This window comes from Cynocephalus volans, chromosome 10, assembly GCF_027409185.1.
Source record: "Cynocephalus volans isolate mCynVol1 chromosome 10, mCynVol1.pri, whole genome shotgun sequence".
Classification (NCBI taxonomy): Eukaryota; Metazoa; Chordata; class Mammalia; order Dermoptera; family Cynocephalidae; genus Cynocephalus; species Cynocephalus volans.
In genome coordinates this window covers 56285845-56305014 of record NC_084469.1, presented here as the reverse complement: position 1 = coordinate 56305014, position 19170 = coordinate 56285845, and the positions used below count along the sequence as shown (strand labels likewise).

Below are 19170 nucleotides of genomic sequence, written 5' to 3'. Positions count from 1 at the left end.
GCCTCTGCTGTCATCTTGTTTTTCTGGGGGGTAGGGGAGGCTGAATTTCTGGATGCCTATTCCCCCAAAATTTCAACAACCCAACACAATGATGCCAGGAAATGTAGCACAGTCTTTATTTCTCCAGTACAAGGTCATCTCCCCTCCAGTTGCCTTGCGGGGAGGGGTTTGGGGGCTAAGGGGCTTGCTGTGAGAATAAGGCACTTGAGGTGGGGACGGAGGGCCAGGTGGGGGTGTCTCAGCTAAGCTGGTCCTCGTATTGCTTGCGGAAACAATCGCCAGCCGGGAAGAAATCCCAACATCTCTCTTGGTACATCTTCCAGACGTAAGACTCCTAGGGTTGGGGCATGGGAAGAATCCATTGGTCACATATGGATTGTGACCAATGCTTAGTATGGATATGAGCTTTTTACTGCCACCTGCTGATTGACCTTATGTGAAAGCTCTCCATGCCCCGCCCATTGTCCTTGCATTAACGAATTAACACTTTCTTACCTGACCCGTGTGTTCTGTCTCGTCCTTGTTTATCAGATACATCAGGAAAAACCTAAGGGTGGGAGGGCCGCAGGAGACAGGTCAGAACTACCCTTGCTTTCTGATTGGCTGGCTGGGAATCCACCCACATGGACACCACACCCCCTTCCTCAACAGGCCAAGGCCCAGGACCCCGCCCCTGGCTGTCGGAGGCCACGCCCCTGTCCTCCTGATTGGCCAGCGTGCCGGCACTCACATGTAATTGGCCAGGTTGTGCTCCTCTAGCGTGTGTGTCTCAAACCCGTGTGGTGTAGTATCGAAGTAGTCGCTGCCGATTCCACAGATGAAGCACTTGGTCTGGGGGTGCCAGGAGACATCAGAGTAGAAGCCCATTTGAACCCCCTGGGGTCCCATAATCCCTCTGGGTCGCCCCCAGACATGACTAACCTCCATATCCTCCTTCACTTGCTCTTGCTGGTCTCGGAGTTCACCAAAAGCGTCGATGATCAGACCTGGGGTGGCAGGACGAGGTCAGTGCTCAACCTCTGACCCAGTTCAGACTCCTCTGCTCCTGGCTACCTACCTCTGGGCCTTGCCTTCCATCCCACATCTCCCTAATCTCACCCTGCTTCCTAAGAAGAATATACCAGGCATTTATTGAGCACTTACTATGAGCCAGACCCTGTATGAATTGACAATCCTCATAACAACTCTATGAAGTTAGTAATTAATACGTCCATTTTGCAGATGGAGAAATTGAAGTTCAGAGAGGTGATCTACCCAAGGTCTCACAGGAGGGAGAAGCAGAGCTGGGATACGAATCCAGACAGACTGGAACCTAGGCCTGCACTCTTAGCCCTGGAGCTAGGCTGCCTCTGGGCACTGAGCACCCATTCCCATGACCTCAGCCAGCACTGACCCTGGATGATGGCCAGCAGGATGACAATGACGAAGAAGAAAAAGGTGATGTCGAAGACCACCCGATAGAGCTCGTATTCGTCGCCTGCTGGGTCCTCAATCTCGTCCCCGATGCCTCCGCCAGCCCGGACACCCACATACATGTGAAACAGATAACACTGGGGGATGGGGAGCATATTGGTCACTCATTCAGTCATTCAGCATTCACTGAGCACTAACTGGGGCCCTGAGCTAGGCAGGGTTGAGGACATAGCAATGACTAAGACAGCCCTGGGCCCTGCCCTCATAGGGCTCACAGATATGCCATCAGACAGTTACAGCCCAGAAATGGTCAGGGCTGTGATAGGAAGAGCACAGGCAGAGGGCTCAGGACCAGGGTGGGGGAGGCACAGGCAGAGGGGTCAGGCCTGGGATGGGGAGGCCCAGGCAGAGGGTTCAGAGAGGGGAGGCCCAGTGTGATCAGAGCCAGGGGAAGCACAGGAAGCTGAGAGCCTAGTGTACGTATATGACCCAGCCTAGATGATCAGGCGAGGCTTCCTGGAAGAGGGGACATATGTGAGCTGGAACTTGAAGGAGGTGTTAGGTGAAGGGGTGGTGGGAAAGAATGTTCCAGGCAGAGAAAACCACACGTGCTATGCCACAATCAGGGAGGAAAGAATCTTGCTGCTGTGAGGAGGAACTGAAAGAGATCTAGTGAGGCTAGAAAATAGAACTCCTGTGAGTGAGAACAGAGAGATTAGGCAGGGCCTGGTTACAAGGCTCTGAAGCCCTTGGCCCTGCCAATGGTCAGGGAGGACTTCCTGTAGGAGGCAGCATTTAAGTTGAAAGGTGAGGCATCAAATGAAGGGGAATGTGTGGGTCAGGCCTGGGGTGGGAGGTAGAATGGCAGGTGCAAAGGGCTTGAGTCAGGAGGAAACATATGGTCTTTGGAGAACTGAAAGAGGACCAGGCAGCCAGAAATCAAAAAGCAAGAGGGATTGTGGTTAGACTGAGGGAGGGCCAGCTCTTCTCTGGCTTTGTAAGCCATGGTAGGGGGATTTGATTTTATCCACAGGGTGCTGGGGAACCACAAGAAGGTTCTGAGAAGATGGGGGGGACACGGTCCACCTGGCACTTGTGAAGACTTTATACTTGTTTTTCTGTTTCCCCAGGAAGTGAGAGAACCTGGCTGTCTTGGGTAAGAGATAAGGCCAATGATTGTGATGGGAACATGGCTATGGGTGGGAAGACCAGGTCATGGTGGGGCCTCAAATATCAAGCAGAAGAGCTGGACTTTGTCCTGAGAGCAGGAACCCCTGGAGCCAGATTACAGGACACCTTCTGAGATAACCCCTGAAATGATTCTTTCAGTTGAGGCCAATATCTCTAGTAAGTTAAAATCAGTTTGGGTTATGACCACCATTGTTAGAAGAGAAGAGAAAACATAAACCTGCATTGCACACTGGTACTTTGGGTGAAACTTTTTTTTTTTAGAGAGGTTCTGAACCCTTGATCTTGGTGTTACAACACTGTGCTTTAACCAAGTGAGCTAATCAGCCAGCCCCCTGGGTGGAATTTTTAATTACAGATAATGATGATAGCAGCTAACATCTATGTAATCCTTAATACATGCCAGGCGCTATTCTAAGACTTGGAGCACCTTTTAGTTCTACAAGCAACCCTATGAAGTAGGCGCTATTAATATACACCCATTTTACAGGTGAGGCCACCAGGGCACAGGGAGGAGGTTAAGTAACCTGCTGAAAATCACAGGGCTTGTAAATGGCAGGAGCACTTTGCCGAGCACCTTTCCAATATAAAACTCTTGGTGTTTGTTTGTTTCTTTGTTTTGCAACTGGCTGGCATAGGGACCTGTGGTGTTATCAGCACCACACGCTAACCAACTGAGCTAACCAGCCAGCTCCTCAATAATAACCCTCTTAAAAGCTCAAATAATCCTGAAACAATGGTTAACATTATGGAGCACTTATAGGTGCCTGGCACTGTTCAAAGTACCTTACATGTACTGGTTCGCTGAACTCTCACAAGTCCAGGAGGAAGGTACTATGACTAACCCCACTTACAAATGGGAAAACGAGGGGTCAGCAACTTGCCCCAGAGTGCTGGGGGACGGGCTCACCGTCATCATGTCATCACACTTCATGTCAGGCTCGTCCTCATCCTCACTCTTGTTGTAGAACTTGCGGAAGAAGTTGAAGGCCACCACCGTGTACAGGTAGACCACCACTGCCAGGAGGCCCACGGTCATCACCAGCTGGGGGCAGGCAGGGGCGGGTCAGCTCCACTCAGCTTTCCTCTCCCCCGTGCCCATTCTGAATCCTTACCCATGTGCCTGTGCCTATGTGGCCCTCACCCCCTGGGCCTCACTGCCCACACTTGCCCTGGCTCGGCCCACCCAGCCTTGTCCCCACCCTCACCCCAACATCCTGGCCCTCACCCCTCCACCCCTACCCAGACTGCCACGCTCTTCCCTGCCAGGCTCATGTCCCTTAGCTAGGTCCTCTCCACACCTGCTTCCCATTGTGGGTGACAGAGGAGAGGATGGTGCGCAGCGTCTTGACCCCCATGGCAATATCCAGGAGGTGGGCGGCAAAGAAGAAGTTGTTGTAGTGCCCCAGGACGGACATCACCATGTACCAGCCCAGGTACAGGAAAGACTGTGGACACACAGGGAGGGGTCAGGGAGCATGCAGGGGCACCCGGGGAGCACTCCAGGGGGCAGGGAGCACTTGGGAGGGCCGGGAGTGCTCTGGGGATCAGGGTACCACCTCTGGTTAGGGAGTATGTGGGGCACCGGGAGTACAGGAGAGTAATGGAGCACTCTGGGTGAGAAGGTATCCAAGGGGAGGTGGGGAACCCTTTGCAGAAGGAAGTTGTCTGGGAGCCCAAAAGCACTCTAAGGGAGTCAAAGGATGTTCTGGGGGACAAGGAGCGTTGGGAAATGCCAGACGGTACCCTAGGATTAGAGGTGCACAGGATCAGAGGTACAGTCTCTGGTCAGGGACATCTGGGGTGGAGCCCCCAACCCTCCTAATGCCCCAAGCCTGCTGAGTCCCTCCCCCATCCATGGGCCCCTCCTCACATTGTCTGTGAAGATGACCCCAAACTTCCAGATCTGGTACTTGACATCGATGGACATGAGCCTGTGTGCAGGGAGTGGTGGGGAGATGGCCAATGCCTGAGGGTCAGACGCTGGCCGCCTCCCTGCCTGCCCCAGACCTGTGCAGCGTCAGCCCTGGCTCACCAGGTCAGCAGTCCTGGTGGGGGGTCTGGCTTGCGCTCGTTGTGGGCTGTGATCTCCAGCGTGGCCAGATCCATGCCCAGCAGCTCGGCAATCCGCTCCCGCCCGTAGATGTCCCCATGTTTGTCCAGGACCTGCCCAAGAAAGTGTCAGGCCATGCAGACATTGCTGGAGTGGGGGTGAATGTCATGGCCCATATGGGGGGGGGTCCTGGGGACTCTGAACTTTGTGAGAGAAATTGGGGGTGCATTTTTCTGGGGAGAAGGGCCAGAGCTTTCTTCAGATCTTCAGGGGAAGAGTCCAAAAGTGATAAAGGCCCAGCTGATTCATTAGCCAAATTAAATACAATTTATTACTTTTACACAGGTACACAAAGAATCACGTACTTAGGCCCTCTAGTCTGTGACCTTCCCTCCTCCCTTTCCCTGCTTCACTCTATCCCAGCCCCACGAGCCTCCTCGTAGTTCCTGAGATGCACCAGGCACACTCCTGCCTCAGGGCCTTCACACGGGCTCTTCCCCACATGTCCACCTGGCTCATTCCCTCACCTCCTTATTAATGTGTGACTTTTCCTGAGCACCCTACATAAAATAACAACCTCTCCTGGCTAACACACACACCCCAACCCTCTTCACACTCTTTTTTTTTTTTTTGGCAGCTGGCCGGTATGGGGATCTGAACCCTTGACCTTGGTGTTACAAGCGCTTTCTTTCTTTTCTTTTTTTTTTTTTTAAAGATGACCAGTAAGGGGATCTTCACCCTTGACTTGGTGTTGTCAGCTCCACGCTCTCCCAGGTGAGCTAACCAGCCATCCCTATATAGGGATCCGAACCCGTGGCCTTGGTGTTATCAGCACCGCACTCTCCCGAGTGAGCCACGGGCCGGCCCAGCACTTTATTTTTTTCTACAGGATTTATCACCACCTGCACATTGTCAAAGTGTTCATCATCTGTCTTTCCAACTGGAATGTCAGAATCACTGTTTTGTTTGCTGCTGGATCCCAACTTCCTAAAACAGTTCCTGGCATGCAACAGGTGCTCCATAAACACTTACTGAGTGAATGAATGATAGTAACAGCCAACACTTTTATCTAGAGTTTTCTTATGTGCAAGTTTCTGCTCACGTAATAGATCATATAATCCTTACAATAACTCTGTAGGGTTGGCCCTATTATTACCCCACTATGAACATGAGGGAAACTGAGGCACAGAAAAGTTGACAAGTGAGGAGTAGAAAAGCAGGCAGTCTGGCTCCCGAATCTGTGTGCTTAACTGAGTGCTTAAAACAGCATTGCCCACTTCCTCCCTCCAACAAATATTTATCGATATTCACTTTGTGCCAGGCACTGTGCTATCCACTTTACACATATCGTCTCATTCAGGAGAGGGAAGTGTAATTGTCATGTCCATTTCCCCATGGGGAAACTGAGGTGCTCCTCAGAGAGGCAAAGCCCCCTGCCCAAAGTCACACACAAAGCAAGTGCTCGGCAAAGCTGGTATGACCTGGTGGCAGCAAGGGACCCAGCCCAGGAGGCTCTTCCACCTCCCTGTTCACATCCTCTCACCTTCCGCTTGACAAACTTGTCCCAGTAGTTGCTGGGGAAAGACCTGCCAAGAGAAAATGACTGTGAGATGTCGCAGCAAAAGGGATCAAGTGCCACCAGCCAGGCCAGGGTTTAAAATTCCAACGCTTTCTTTAAAGGGGACCCCACACCGCGGGGACCCCACTGCCATCTTTGGTGGAGCCGGGTGAGGCAGGGGACTTGCATTAGAGGCAAGGGTGCAAAAAGACACCAGAATTGCACTCTGGTGGGAAGCTCTTGCATGGCTGCCGTTTCTCCAAGGAGCCTGGTTTCTTTTCATGGGAAATGGTATAAAGGAGTCAAATTTCAAGTGGACAGTTTTTTTTTTTTTTTTTTTAAAGATGAACGGTAAGGGGATCTTAACCCTTGACCTGGTGTTGTCAGCACCACGCTCTCCCAAGTGAGCTAACCGGCCATTCCTATACAGGGACCCGAACCCATGGCCTTGGTGTTATCAGCACCACACTCTCCCGAGTGAGCCACTGGCTGGCCCTAAGTGGACACTATTTTAAACAGCTCTCTCTCTCTCTCTTAAACACATGTACCTGAATGTGTGTAAGTTAAATGTGCTTTTGACAGTGACAATGAGAGTGTAGGATGTTCTCAGTGTGGCTTACCTCCCTTCCTCTACTAGGCAGGACCCCATATTAAAATAATGTCCAACCCTCATCTAAAACTTACTGTGTCCCAGAAACTATATTAACTCATTTAATAACTACAAGATCCTTGTTATTATTTATCCCCACTTTACAGATGAGGTAACTGAGGCACAGAGAAGCTAAGTGACTTGACCAAGAATTCCCAGCTTGGGTATGGCCAACCCAGGACTCGAATCTGACCTGGAGTTCTTATTCTAGAGATGTTCCCTTCTAACAATGCAGCCCTGCTGTGTAAACAAATGAAATGGGACTTGATCTGGGGGAAATGGAGTGGGCTGGGGGTGTGGATTGGGGGTCCGGAATCCCCCCACATTGCCCTCATGTACCCTCATCCCCTCTCTGGGTCCAGTTTAAAAACCAAATGATTTTTTCTTTCCCACTCAGAGCACCTGGGTGAGACTCACACCTGAGGGCAGGGTTTAAAATGCAGGTTCCTAGGCTCTACCCCAGACTCACTGAGCCAGAACCTCCAGGGCTGGGGCCCAGGAACCTCCATGTGTCCCAACATCCTCATAGGTACTTTAATGCATAGGAAATGTGTCTATTTTATGGAGAGGAAGACTAAGGCTTGGGGAGGATGAGGCAGAGCCGGCAGGGACTGGAACCCTGGTTTTTTGAGGTCCAGGTCTGGACTGGGGTGGAAGTATAACTCCGCTCCCCCTGGCCACCCTGAGGTGGGGGCCACGCCCTTACGGCGTGTTGAGCACCAGTCGGTCCCACTGCCCCTTCACGTCATCGTCCTCAGGCTGCTCCGTGATGTAGAGACCATCAAACTCCAGCTTTCGGGCCAGCTCCTTCTCCCGCTTAAAGATCACCAGGGGCACCTAGATTGTGGAGAGAGACAAAGGGGTGGGCATCAGGCACCTCAGTGAGACCACAGCCTCAGCAGAAGCCACGAGATCTTGCTGTCGCCTACATGAGACACCACATTAGAAGATCTTTCCCAGAGCAATCAGGGCAGAAATAGGAAGGCACAGGCAGAGGGGTCAGGGTGGGATGGGGAGGCACAGGCAGAGGGGTCAGGGCTGGGATGGGGAGGCCCAGGCAGAGGGATCAGGGTGGGATGGGGAGGCCCAGGCAGAGGGGTAGAGGATGGAATGGGGAGGCCCAGGCAGAGGGGTCAGGGTGGGATGGGGAGGCCCAGGCAGAGGGGTCAGGGTGGGATGGGGAGGCCCAGGCAGAGGGGTCAGGGTGGGATGGGGAGGCACAGGCAGAGGGGTCAGGGATGGGATGGGGGAAAAATAAAACAGAGGCAGGTATAAAGGGGTGGAGAGGGGCAAAGAATTACAGGCAGAGAGAACAGCATATGCAAAAGTGTTAGGCCCAAAGGATTGTGTTCATCCAATAGTTAAGGATCAAGAGAGTAGTCCAGGATCAGTTCCTCAGCTATGATCTGCATCAGTTCCCACTTTGAATATCATCCTTGCTGAAGACCCCAATCCTGTACCCAGTTTCCCAGCCTGTACCCCAACCCAGGTCCCTTCCGTCCAAACCACTATGAGGACCCCCTGACCCACATCCTCTCAGCCACCTCCTTCCCTTCCACAAGCCCCCCTACCCCAGAACCATGGCCATGGCCCACCTTGAGGCAGTTGTAGCCAATGATGCAGAGAAAGGCCACCAGTGTATGCAGCAGGCTCAAGCACCGCAGGGCAGGTTCCATATAGCCCGTGCTCTCCTCCAGGAAGTAGTACACCATGTTCTCATCCTCATCGCCCTCTGCCTCCTCACCGGCCCCTGAGCCCCAGCCAGAGCTGCCACCAGACCCTGCACCTGACAGGTCCCCAGCTGCTGAGCCCTCCATGTCATCCTCCCCTGGTGGAGAATCTGAGACCTGAAGTGGAACAGAGGTCAGTCAGAGCAGGACCCCAGTGTCCTGGCACCTGGCCTGCCACACCTAGACCCCACTAACAAAACAGTCACCACTCCTGAGATTGGACTGGGGCCACAGCAGATACAGTCAAAGCAGGACTGTCAATCAAGATTGAGGTGCAGGCCCAGGACCTTCGCTAACAAATCAGATTCTGTCCTGGGACTTTGCCTATTGAACTGAGTGACAGGCGGACTGAAAACAGAGTTAATTCATCTTGATAGTGGAGCCCTAAAGAGACTGACCACTAATATTAACACTTATACCAAAATTAGCAGTAGCTAACATTTATACAGCACTTTCTATATGCCAAGTACTATACTAAGTGCTTTACACATAGTAATCCTCTTTTAATCCCCACAGCTCTAAGAGGTAGACACTGTTACTATGCCATTTTACAGATGAGGAAATTGAGGCATTGAGAGGTTAAGCACCTTGCCTAACATCGTGCAGCCAGTGAGCGGTGAAGCCAGGACTCGATCCCACCAAAGTCATACTCTGATCTCTCTCTAGTCTGTCTCTCTGTCCTGTTACCTAAACCCCTGGTAAGACCCCAAGGGTCCCTTCGTCCTTCAGGAGGCCTGGCTCTTAGCCCTTTCCTTCCATTCTGTGAGCTGCCCATTTCCTCCTCCCCACAAACTTTTCTTTAGCTTACGTGAAGGCAAAGGTGTTGAATCAGTAGGTGTTGCAGAGGCGAGAGCCTGCACCCAGCACACAGGGCTAGCAAGTAGCAGAGCTGCGCAGGGAACCCAGGTCCCTCTCCTACTCCAACTTCCACAGATACTTGGATGTTTGTCCCAGATGGACCCAGATGCTCCCAGTCACCCCCATGAGGGTCCCAAGATCCAGGTGTCCAGACTGAACCCTCCTAAGAACCCCAAGCCCAACACCCTGTCCCTTCACTGAGGGGCCCTGGGACCCTATGGGGGGGCTAAGCCTCCTGCCCCACAGCCGGGATAAGGGCCTGCTTCTCCCGGTCCTTCATGACCAGCACCTTATAAAACAGCAAGATGAAGTTGATGGCAAATGCCAAGAAGAGGGCAAGGAACCGCAGGGTATAAAAGTTCCGGGAGAGGTAGTTCTGAGGGAAGAGAAAAAGAGAAAGACAGAGTTCACAGTCCAGCCTCTTCCCTGGAGATTCATCCCATTATTTACCCACAATCAAACTACCTGGGGTCTCAATATCCGATCCACAACCTCCTATTTATTGAGGGCTTGCTGTACACCAAGACCCGACTAAGGGCTTTATATGCATGAACTTGTTTAATTCTTACCACAATCCTATGAAGTGGGTACTGCTGTTATGCCCAGTTTACAGATGAGGAAACTGAGGCTCAGGGAGGTGGTGTCTTGCTCAAGGTAACATAGCCAAAGAGTGGCAGTCCTGGGACTTGAACCCAGGCAATCGGGTTTCAGAGTGCACACTCACAAGCACTCACATGCTGCCTCTGGTGTGAGGTTACCCTATCTGCTTTTCCCCAGGCAAGGGCCATCTTATTCCATCTCTCCCTTCCTCTTTTTCTCTCCACTTTTCCCACCATCCCTCATTCTTCCCACGAATCTTCACTGAACCACCTTCTGTCCTACATGCTTCCTTCACCCCATGCACCAGGCTGGGACTGGGGAGAGGACAGAACAGACGGAGCCCTGGCCCTGCCTCCCGAATGCCCTCCCTCCTTCCTGGCCCGCGTGAGGAGACGAGCTCTTCCCCAGGAGTGGGGAGAACTCAGACCTCCACAGGCGGAGCTGGGGCTGGGGTGGGGGGCTCAGGCCCAAAGGGATAAGAGCCAAGAAACAGGCCATGCTTGGAAGACTAGGGCAGTGGCCTCAGTTGAATTTAGCTGTGCATAGAGGATGGGGGTGAGCAGGTGGCCCCAGATGAGCACAGGTGTGGAGTTGGAATCAGGATCATGAGCAGGGAGAGGGTGAGGAGTCAGGTGAGGGCCACCTGAAAATGCTGCCCTATGCCCAGGTCCTGGCTGTGTTTGCGGACATTGCTGCCCTCTCCCCAGCCTGTGTTCCTCTCAGAGATGAGCCTGGTACAGGGGAGCTCCAGACAGGGCAGGGAGAAGAGGGAGGTGTGGGAAGTGGGTCTCCCTCGGAGAAGAAGTTTCAGCATGCCCGTGCTGCGTCCTCACCAAGAATTTCACCCTCTGCACTTCCAATTCTGCCCAGAATTCGCTTCCAGCTTCCTCCTTCTTTGGAGGGGGTGAAGGAGATGCTGTCTTCTTGGGGGGCTCCGGTGGGGGCCTGGGGACTTCTTCTTTCTCCCCATTCTCAGCACTGGATGGCAGAGAACAGAGAAGTCAGGAGATACCTGGGCAATACACTCATTCTTTTTTGGGGGGTGGGGTAGCTGGCATTCATTCTTTTGTTCATTCAAAGCCATTCACTGGAGGTCCACCCTGTGCCTGGCTCAGGTCTGGGTGGTGTTGGGGACACGGTGATGAGACAACCTCAGGCCCTGTCTTCATTGGGCTCCAGTCCAATGGGGGAGACGGACAGTGACAGTGTCATCAGGCAGTGACAGCCCAGAGTAATCGGGACTGGGATGAGGGAAACTGAGGGGGCTGTGCAAACCTGGAGGAGACGCCTCCTCAGCTTAGGAGGGTAGCAGATATCAGTGTAAGCTTCCTCAAGGACACATGTGAGCCAGGATGGAAAGAATGGGGAAGACTCAGATAAAGCACAAGGGAAAGGTGTTCCCGGCAGAGGAAATGACACACACAAAGGCCTGGCAGTAAGAAGGGAGTGTTCATTTCTCTATTCCCTTTCATGGAGACTCTCCTCTGTGCCCGGGTCTGGGCTGGGTGATGCTGAGGACGTAGGGCGACCAGGACAGCCTCGGGCCCTGACCTCAGGAGGCTCCCAGTCCATGAGGGAGGCACTCACTCTGCTTTCTCTGGCTCGGGCTCCGGCTCTGGCTCGGGCTCGGGCTCCGGTTCTGGAGGCAGATCCTCTTCCACGCCATCCACCTGCGGGCGGGCGGGGTAGGCGTGAGGGCGGAGCCGCACCCCAAGCGCTTCTCAGTGCTCGTCTGCCTGTTCTCCTCTGCTCCCTGTCTCTTCATTTCCTCTGGGCAATCTAAGTTTTACCCTTCCCCCACCAGAAGGAAGGAAGGTTATGAGTCCCATTTCACAAAGAGGAAACTGAGACTCAGAGAGGTGGAGAGCCTTGCCCAAAGCAGTGTGCAGGATCAGGCCGACTCCAAATGGAGCTCTTCTCCTCCATGCCTTCCATCACCTGGGCAACCGCGCCCCACCATGGCGTCACAGCACCAAGGGCCTGAGCATGCTTCGGGAGCCTTTCCCACGTGGGCTACTTCATCCCCCACCGTGTGTGTCTGCGGGTCGTTCCTAGCGTCCCTGACGCTGTCTTGGGTCTTGGCAGTCCTGGTCTTTTTTGCCCCTCTGCTGTGGTCTCTGGGTCTCTTGCTCTCTCCAGCTCTCCAGGGGTCCTTCTCCCTTCCTCCAGGCCTCCGTGTCCGAGGCCCTTTCTCTGTGGCCCTCTACCCCTCTGTCTCTCTCTGAGGGTCTCTGTCTCTGCAGGCGTCCCAGGCTCGCTCTGGCCACGTCTCTGCTCTCATGCGTCTCCACCCAGCCCCGTCCCCGTCTCCGAGTCTCTCTTCCTCCCTCCCACCCCGATCTCCCTGAAGTCCCGCCTGCCCTCTCACCCCCAGCTTCCTCTTGAGGATGGGGGAGCCCTCGGGCGTGGGCGGCTCCGCCGGCGTCATGTCACCCATGTCCCCAAGACCGCCAGCCCCTTCGGGCCGGAAGGGACCCCCGTCGGCTCCGGCCCCGGCTCCGTCGGCGATGCCAGGCACGGCCTCGCGCGCTGCCGCCTCCTCGTCGCCCGCGCCCTCGGCGGCGTCGCCCGCGCCCTCGCCCGCGCCCTCGCCGTCGGCGTCTCCGCCGGGCCCGGCCGGCTGCTCCCCGTGCACCTCGTCGCCGGTGGGGTCGGGCATGCCCGCCAGGAGCTCGGTCACCGTCACCTTCTTGGCGCCCTCCACGAGGCCTCCCCCGAAGAGCGAGCCCCAGAGCAGGCGCAGCGCGCCCGCCGCCGCCCCCGCGCCCGCCGCCCCCGCGCGCGCCACGGCCGCCCAGAGCAGCGCGGCCACCGCCGCGGCCGCCTCGCGCGCCGTCAGCCGCCGCAGCCGCCGCACGCGCCGCCGCAGGCTGCGGTAGCTGAGGCCGCGCAGGGCCCGGCCGGCCGCCGCCGCCACGCGCGCCGCCACGCCCGCCGCCGCCGGGCCCGCCGCGCCCTCGGGCCCCGCCGCGCCCTCCTCGGCTCCGTCGGCGCCCGCCTCGGCCGCGCCCTCGTCGTCGTCCGCCTCGGGCTCGCCCTCGGGCTCCGAGATCTGCGCGGCGATCTGCATCTCGAAGATGGTGTCCTCGCAGAAGCTCACGAAGAGCTCCATCTTCTCTGCCTCGCCGCCCTCGTTCACCACGTCGAAGATGAACTGGCGCTTCGACTCCTTCACCTGCAGCGCGGGCCGGAAGGGACAGACGGGGACACCGTCAGCAGGGGCTGGGGACAACGGCGACAGCAGCAGTGGCAGCACAAGTGTGCACGGCAGCAGGCGCTGTCCCACGTGCAGTGTCGTCGCTGTTCCGGTGAACAGCAAGCCTACGTAGTGCCCGCTGTAGGTGCTCTCGCAAGCGCTTCGGTAAGGCCAGGCCCCGAACCAAGCGGTTTACATCGAACTCGTTTAATGCTCACGAACGACCCTAGGGGTAGGGGCTATTATCCCCATTTTACAGATGAAGAAACGGAGGCCCAGAAAGCCACGTGCCCAGGGTGACACAGATGAGAGCTGGCAAATGGTAGATTGGAACTCCCAACGAGCTGGCTCCAGAACGGATGTTTTGAGCCTCTTTGAAAGAAAGAGCATAGCGGTTGAAGGCAAAGGTTCTGCAGCCTGCCTGCGTGGGTTGGAATCCTGATTGTGCCACTGAGCAGCTGGGTGATCTTGGCTTAACCCTCCAGGCCTCGGTTACCTCCTCTGTAAGATGGGGCATAATAGTAAGACCTATGTTACAGGGCTGGTAGGAGGGTTAAATGAATTAAGGAAGGCACGGCTGAGAGACTCGAACGCGCCTGACACCTAGTGAATGCCATATCGTGTTGGCTATTACTATACTGCCCTACTAGGGCTCCAGGTCCACATGGGCATACATGAAGAGCAGGGGAAAGTGGGAACGGGAAGGGGTGAGCAGGAGGAAGTAGTGTGTGGAGGAATAACACTAAGGGAACGAGTATACACTTGGGGTGCACATGAGGGACAAAGAGCTTCCACCCATATACAAGGAGTGAGTGTGAAGGGCTGGCCTGTGGCTCACTCAGGAGAGTGTGGTGCTGATAACACCAAGGCCATGGATTCAGATCCCATATAGGGATGGCTGGTTGGCTCACTGGGTGAGCATGGTGCTGACAACACCAACTCAAGGGTTAAGATCCCCTTACTGGTCATCTTTAAAAAAAAAAAAAAGGAGTGAGTGTAAAGGGGCGTGGTGAAAGGGGCTCTTTCAGATGCGGGGATGCACAGACATCCTGGGTGCAAGGATGGTGCGACCACATGTGGGTCAGACAGGGGGTGAGTGTGCAGTGGTGCCCCAAGAACAGGTGAGTGCAAGATCTGAAAAGTTCCTGTAGAGTATATCGGGGGTACCAGGGACAAGGGAGGAATCAGGTGTAAGGAGGGCATGGCGGCATGGGAGGACGTCAGATGTGTGCAACCATGTGAGGCTCAGCGTGTACAGTGGGCAGGGGTACATGGGGCAGGTGTGTGAGGGCCTGGGACCATATAGGGGAGAGAAAGAATGCGAGTGTGGGAGGGGACCGCAATTATACACTCAGTGTATGTGAGGCAGGCATGAGTATGCAAGGGGGACCCAGGAATCAGTATAAAAGGGTCCAGAACATGAGGACTGGGACATGAACTCATGTGTGCACGAGCTGGGTGTCCACTGAGAGATACGAAGAGCCCAGTAGTTAAGAAGGTGATGGATGTGCAAGCCTCATGGGCCAGGAGCGTGAGAGGGGTGTGCAAGAGCACATGGGAGGAGTGTGCAGGTGCCTGGGGGCACCTGAGGAACAAAAGGGAAGTGTTGCAAGGTGAGTGTAAGCAGAGGGACCACTAGGGCAACAGGAGCAGAGCTGGGGTTGAGCGAAGATGTGTGACAGCCATGTGGGGACTGTGAGAGAAGGGATGGGAACCACACATAAGCTAGGCATGGGAGGTGAGCTGGCGTGTGCCAGAGCCACATGAGCGTACTCCTGGGGCAAGAGAGTGTGTGAGGGCGTTCAAGCATTTGTGGACTGGGCACATGATGGGCTGAGATAGGGCACATCAGGCCTGAGCTGCCAAGGACTCTGGTGCTCTTGTGAGTGAGATTGAGAGGGCAGCCCAAGTGTATGTGGGTGATCATGGCTGTGCTAGGGCTACAGTGAAAGTATGTGGGACGTGAATGAATGAGTCATGCCAGGGCTGCAGGAGGGCACACTGGCATCCTAAGGGTGAGTGTGCAAAAGGTGTGCACCTACGTGTGGGCCCAGAAGTGGGGTATGCATCGTGTGCTAGACCCTCAGAAGGCATTTGAGGGCACATGTGGTGAGTGGTGAGGGGTGTGCCAGCATGCCAGGGCACCCCAGAGACCCCAAGGTGAGTATGCAAAAGACTGGGCATGGGCAAGCCAGGGCTGAGAGAGCACACCAGGGGCTGCTGGGAAGGTGAGTGAGGGTTGTATAACACGTTGGTTCAAGTACGTGAGAGTGTGGATGTGATTGCATCGGCTTTAAGGCATGCTAGAGCTCTTGGGGTGAGTGTGCAAGGGGTAGGCATGGCGTGTGAGCAGCCACAGTGAGGGCGTATCAATGCTGCTGCATGCACGGGGGATGTACATCCATGTGTGGGCCAAGTCTGCAAGATGCTGGTATGGGCGAGCTGGGGATGTGCAAGGGCAGGGCCCATAAGATGTGTACAGAAGAATGGGTGAGGGATTGCCAGACCCGAGCAAGGGCTGCAGAGTGGATGTGCAAGACGTACAGAGCAGATGTGCAAGACGTACAGAGCAGATGTGCAAGACGTACAGAGCAGATGTGCAAGACGTACACAGCCCCAGGTGGGGTCCAAGCATGCAAGGAACGACCACCGGCATTCCTGAAACCCCGAAGCATGCACAGGCGCAGGTCCGCCGACCTGAGGCATCTCCCACTGGGCACGGTTGGTCTCCGAGATCTCAAAGTAGATACGCTCGATGCGGCGTGAGGAGCCCATGATCTCGATGCGGCCCAGGTAGGGCCGGAAGTAATCGAGGATGCTCTCAGCCAGCTCCAGGAAGTTGTGCAGGCGCGGGTCGTGTGGCACGTGCTCTGACAGGTTGGTTAGCAGAACCGCCACGTTGAAGCCGATGTCGCGAGCTGGCTCCTGGAAGCGGTTGGCGAACTCCTCGCAGTTGATCATTTCGTTCTCATCCGCTTCAGAGCACGAAAGCAGGAACTGGATTTCTGGACTGGTGAACTGCTTCTGGCTGTCCATGGCCTGGGAAGTAGGAAGGGATGTCAGTGGGATGGCCTGGGGACCCTCAATGCTCTTCTTAAAGTAACTATGGACTTTTCATAGAGACAGAAAAATCCAGAATCATATAATCAACACCCATGGCTGACACTCAGCAGGATGGCACAGGTAAGGTTGTACCAGCTGTTAAAATACTGAAATGCTCCATTTCAACAAAGCTGAGCAGTCATCTGCTGTAAGATACATTCCATTTTCAGAGATGGTAGAATGTGAAAAATGTGCTCCTAAGAACTGATGAGACTCAGCACTTGTGCAGTAACTGGTAAAAAGATACTATTACAAGCTCTCCGTGTGCCATCCCGGCGTGGCCCTCCAGACCCCCTCTACACGTCTCCCCGCCGCGCCCGCCCTTGATGGCACCTATGGTCTGCACCAGAGGCTCTCTTAGTCCTCTGGCTTGAGGCGGGGTCCATCCATTTAGGATTAGGGATGAGAAGAATGGAGCTGTGGTATTTATCTCTCTGGCTTCCTCCCTGTGCTGGAGTGACCCTCACTCAAAGGCCAGTCCCTGCAGCCCTGTCTGCACAGCTCCATCTGTCTCCAAATTAGGTAGCTGTCTTTCCTCCAGATCACCTCCCCCAAGTCTAGAGGTAGAAACAGCTTCCAGGATCGTAAACCCCAGAGGACTGCAGAACTCCTGTGTCTTCCCTACCCCCTGCCCCCAGCTTTGAAAACACTCCCTTTATAAAAGTCTCCCTGACTGGGTCAGTCTGCATGTGCTGCTTGCTGCTGGGACCCTGACTGATACATGCCACCACCTCAGCGCCCCCATCCTATTTCCAGCAATTGAATAATTGACACCTGACAGTGGAGGCCTCTGAATTTCAACTGGGAAAAAACAGTCATGTGCCCATCGCCCAGAATTAACAAGTGATCATAGTAACATTTTTAAAGAACTGAAACATGACAGATATGGTTAAAGGCCTATGTGTTCTCTTCCTTGCCCCATCCCCTCCACTCTCCCTGGTAACCACTGTCCTGGAGTTGGTGCACATCCTCCCAGACATCTGTCAATACTTCTACTACCTGTACCCATCCATTGCCCACACAAAAAAAGTGTATAGTATCCTGTGTGCTTTTTTGATTTAGTGAGTTGCTATTCTAACCATTTAATTTGAAACTTGCTTTTTTTTCACTCAACTGTGTGTTTTCAAGATCTATCCATGTTGATATATATATATATAAATCGAATGAATTCATTTTCACTCCTATTTTATAAATATAGCCCTCTATCTATTCTCCTGATGATGGACATTTAGATTGTATCCAGTTTGTCTTAACTTTACAGACAACACTTTCACTGAAAATTCTTGTGCTGATCTCTTATGCACTTTTGCAAGAGGTTCTTCAGGGCAGTTTTTCAGACGTTCTTCACTGCACCCACAGTGAGAATGCATTTTACAATGTGACTCAAGGGAAAAAACGCTTCACGACATACTTCTGACTTTTGCTGTGCAACACACTCTGCACTGTTCTATTTTATCTTTAAAAGATCCTAGTCATGACTTACTAAATTAATTTCATGACCTACGGATGGGTTGCAACATGCAGTTTGAGAAATGTCACTCTGGGGTATGAACAGAAGCGAAATTATCTGGCTTTAAAAAGTGCTTTGTAAAAAGCCAAGAACTTTGCAAAATGCTTTCTAAATGAGTAACATGCTTTGCATATCATGAAGGGCTCTAGAAACCGCAGAGCGTGGAGACATAATCACACCGGAACTCCTCACCTTCTACCCTCGCTCCACCAACCTGCCTCCCCCCTGTGATGAGGAGCGGGAAACCTATCCCTCCACAAGGCCTGGGACCCTATCCGTCCTATTCACCTGTGGACTCTGCTCTTGTTCTTTGCTGGTCTCTTTTTGTCATCGGCCGCTTGCCCATCCCCTTCTTTTGGAATGCCTTTTTCTCTATTATCAGTTTCCTTTGCTGGAGTCTCTTCTTCCAGACCTCTAAAGGTTGGCATGCCCCAGGCCTGGAATTTGCACCTTCTTGAGATACAGCCTTTTCATGGAGATATCACCTGAGTCCCCAGGCTCTGAATGCCACATGATACCGGTGATTATCAGGTCTACATCCCCAGCCCTGACTGCTTCCCATGATCCAGACTCTTACAGCTAAAGCCCTACCTGACATCTCTTTGACCATTTCCAATTTGATGTCTACCTCAAATTGGAAATGGCCAAAACTGAACTTGTGGTTTTAAAACCTCTCCTCCCACAGCCTTACCCATCTCGGGAATAGCAGCAGCATCCACCCAGATACTTAAGCTCGAGTCTTTGAGTCATCCGTGATTCCTCTCTTTTGTCTCACCGCCCACACCTGATCCTTCAGTGAATTTGTCAGCTCTGCTTTCAAAATAGATCTAGGTGCACCCACTTCTGCCCCCTCCACAGCCTCCACTGTAGTTTTGTCCCCCATTGTCTCCCATTTGGACCATGACAGAAGCCTCCTTCCTGGTCTCCCTGGTCCCCCTGGTCCCCCTGGTCCCCCTCTGTCCCCATACCCAGTGGGAGGAACCCTGTAAACACCTGCTTCAGGTCAGTCCCTCCTCTGCTCAGAATCTTCCCTGGGCTCCATCTCATTCAGGTTAAAAGTCAAACTCCTCCCTGTAGCCAACTAGTCCCTGCACATGTCTCCCTCACCTCTCAGACTTTCTCCTCCTCTCTCCTCCTCAACCACCCTCTCCAGCCACACTGGCCTCCTTTTCGTCCCTCTTGTTTCCCTCTTCTGGCCTTTACGTTTGCTGTCACCTTTGCCTAGGATACCATAACCTCCTCCACCTTCAGATGGTGGGAACCCTTCGCTTCTAACTCTGAGTCTCAGTGTCGCCTCCTCAGAAAGGCCTTCC

The 19170-nt window shown here is 53.9% G+C and overlaps 1 protein-coding gene across 3 annotated transcripts in view; it reads right to left on the bottom strand.

Annotated features, from left to right (window-relative positions):
- Positions 1-92: 92 nt before the first annotated feature.
- The window catches only part of RYR1 (ryanodine receptor 1), a 115654-nt gene continuing 96576 nt past the window's right edge, over positions 93-19170 (bottom strand). For all 3 annotated transcript variants that reach the window (XM_063112129.1, XM_063112130.1, XM_063112131.1), the window contains 17 exons: positions 15943-16284; positions 12418-13224; positions 11637-11719; positions 10883-11027; positions 9739-9825; positions 8457-8708; positions 7568-7698; positions 6198-6240; positions 4637-4767; positions 4475-4535; positions 3903-4049; positions 3512-3646; positions 1394-1550; positions 922-986; positions 731-831; positions 496-547; positions 93-334 (listed from right to left, as the gene is read on the bottom strand). In XM_063112129.1, the coding sequence (XP_062968199.1) occupies positions 239-334; positions 496-547; positions 731-831; positions 922-986; positions 1394-1550; positions 3512-3646; positions 3903-4049; positions 4475-4535; positions 4637-4767; positions 6198-6240; positions 7568-7698; positions 8457-8708; positions 9739-9825; positions 10883-11027; positions 11637-11719; positions 12418-13224; positions 15943-16284 (2835 nt within the window). In that variant the 3' untranslated portion in view covers positions 93-238. The remainder of the gene's footprint in view (positions 335-495; positions 548-730; positions 832-921; positions 987-1393; positions 1551-3511; positions 3647-3902; positions 4050-4474; positions 4536-4636; positions 4768-6197; positions 6241-7567; positions 7699-8456; positions 8709-9738; positions 9826-10882; positions 11028-11636; positions 11720-12417; positions 13225-15942; positions 16285-19170) is intronic.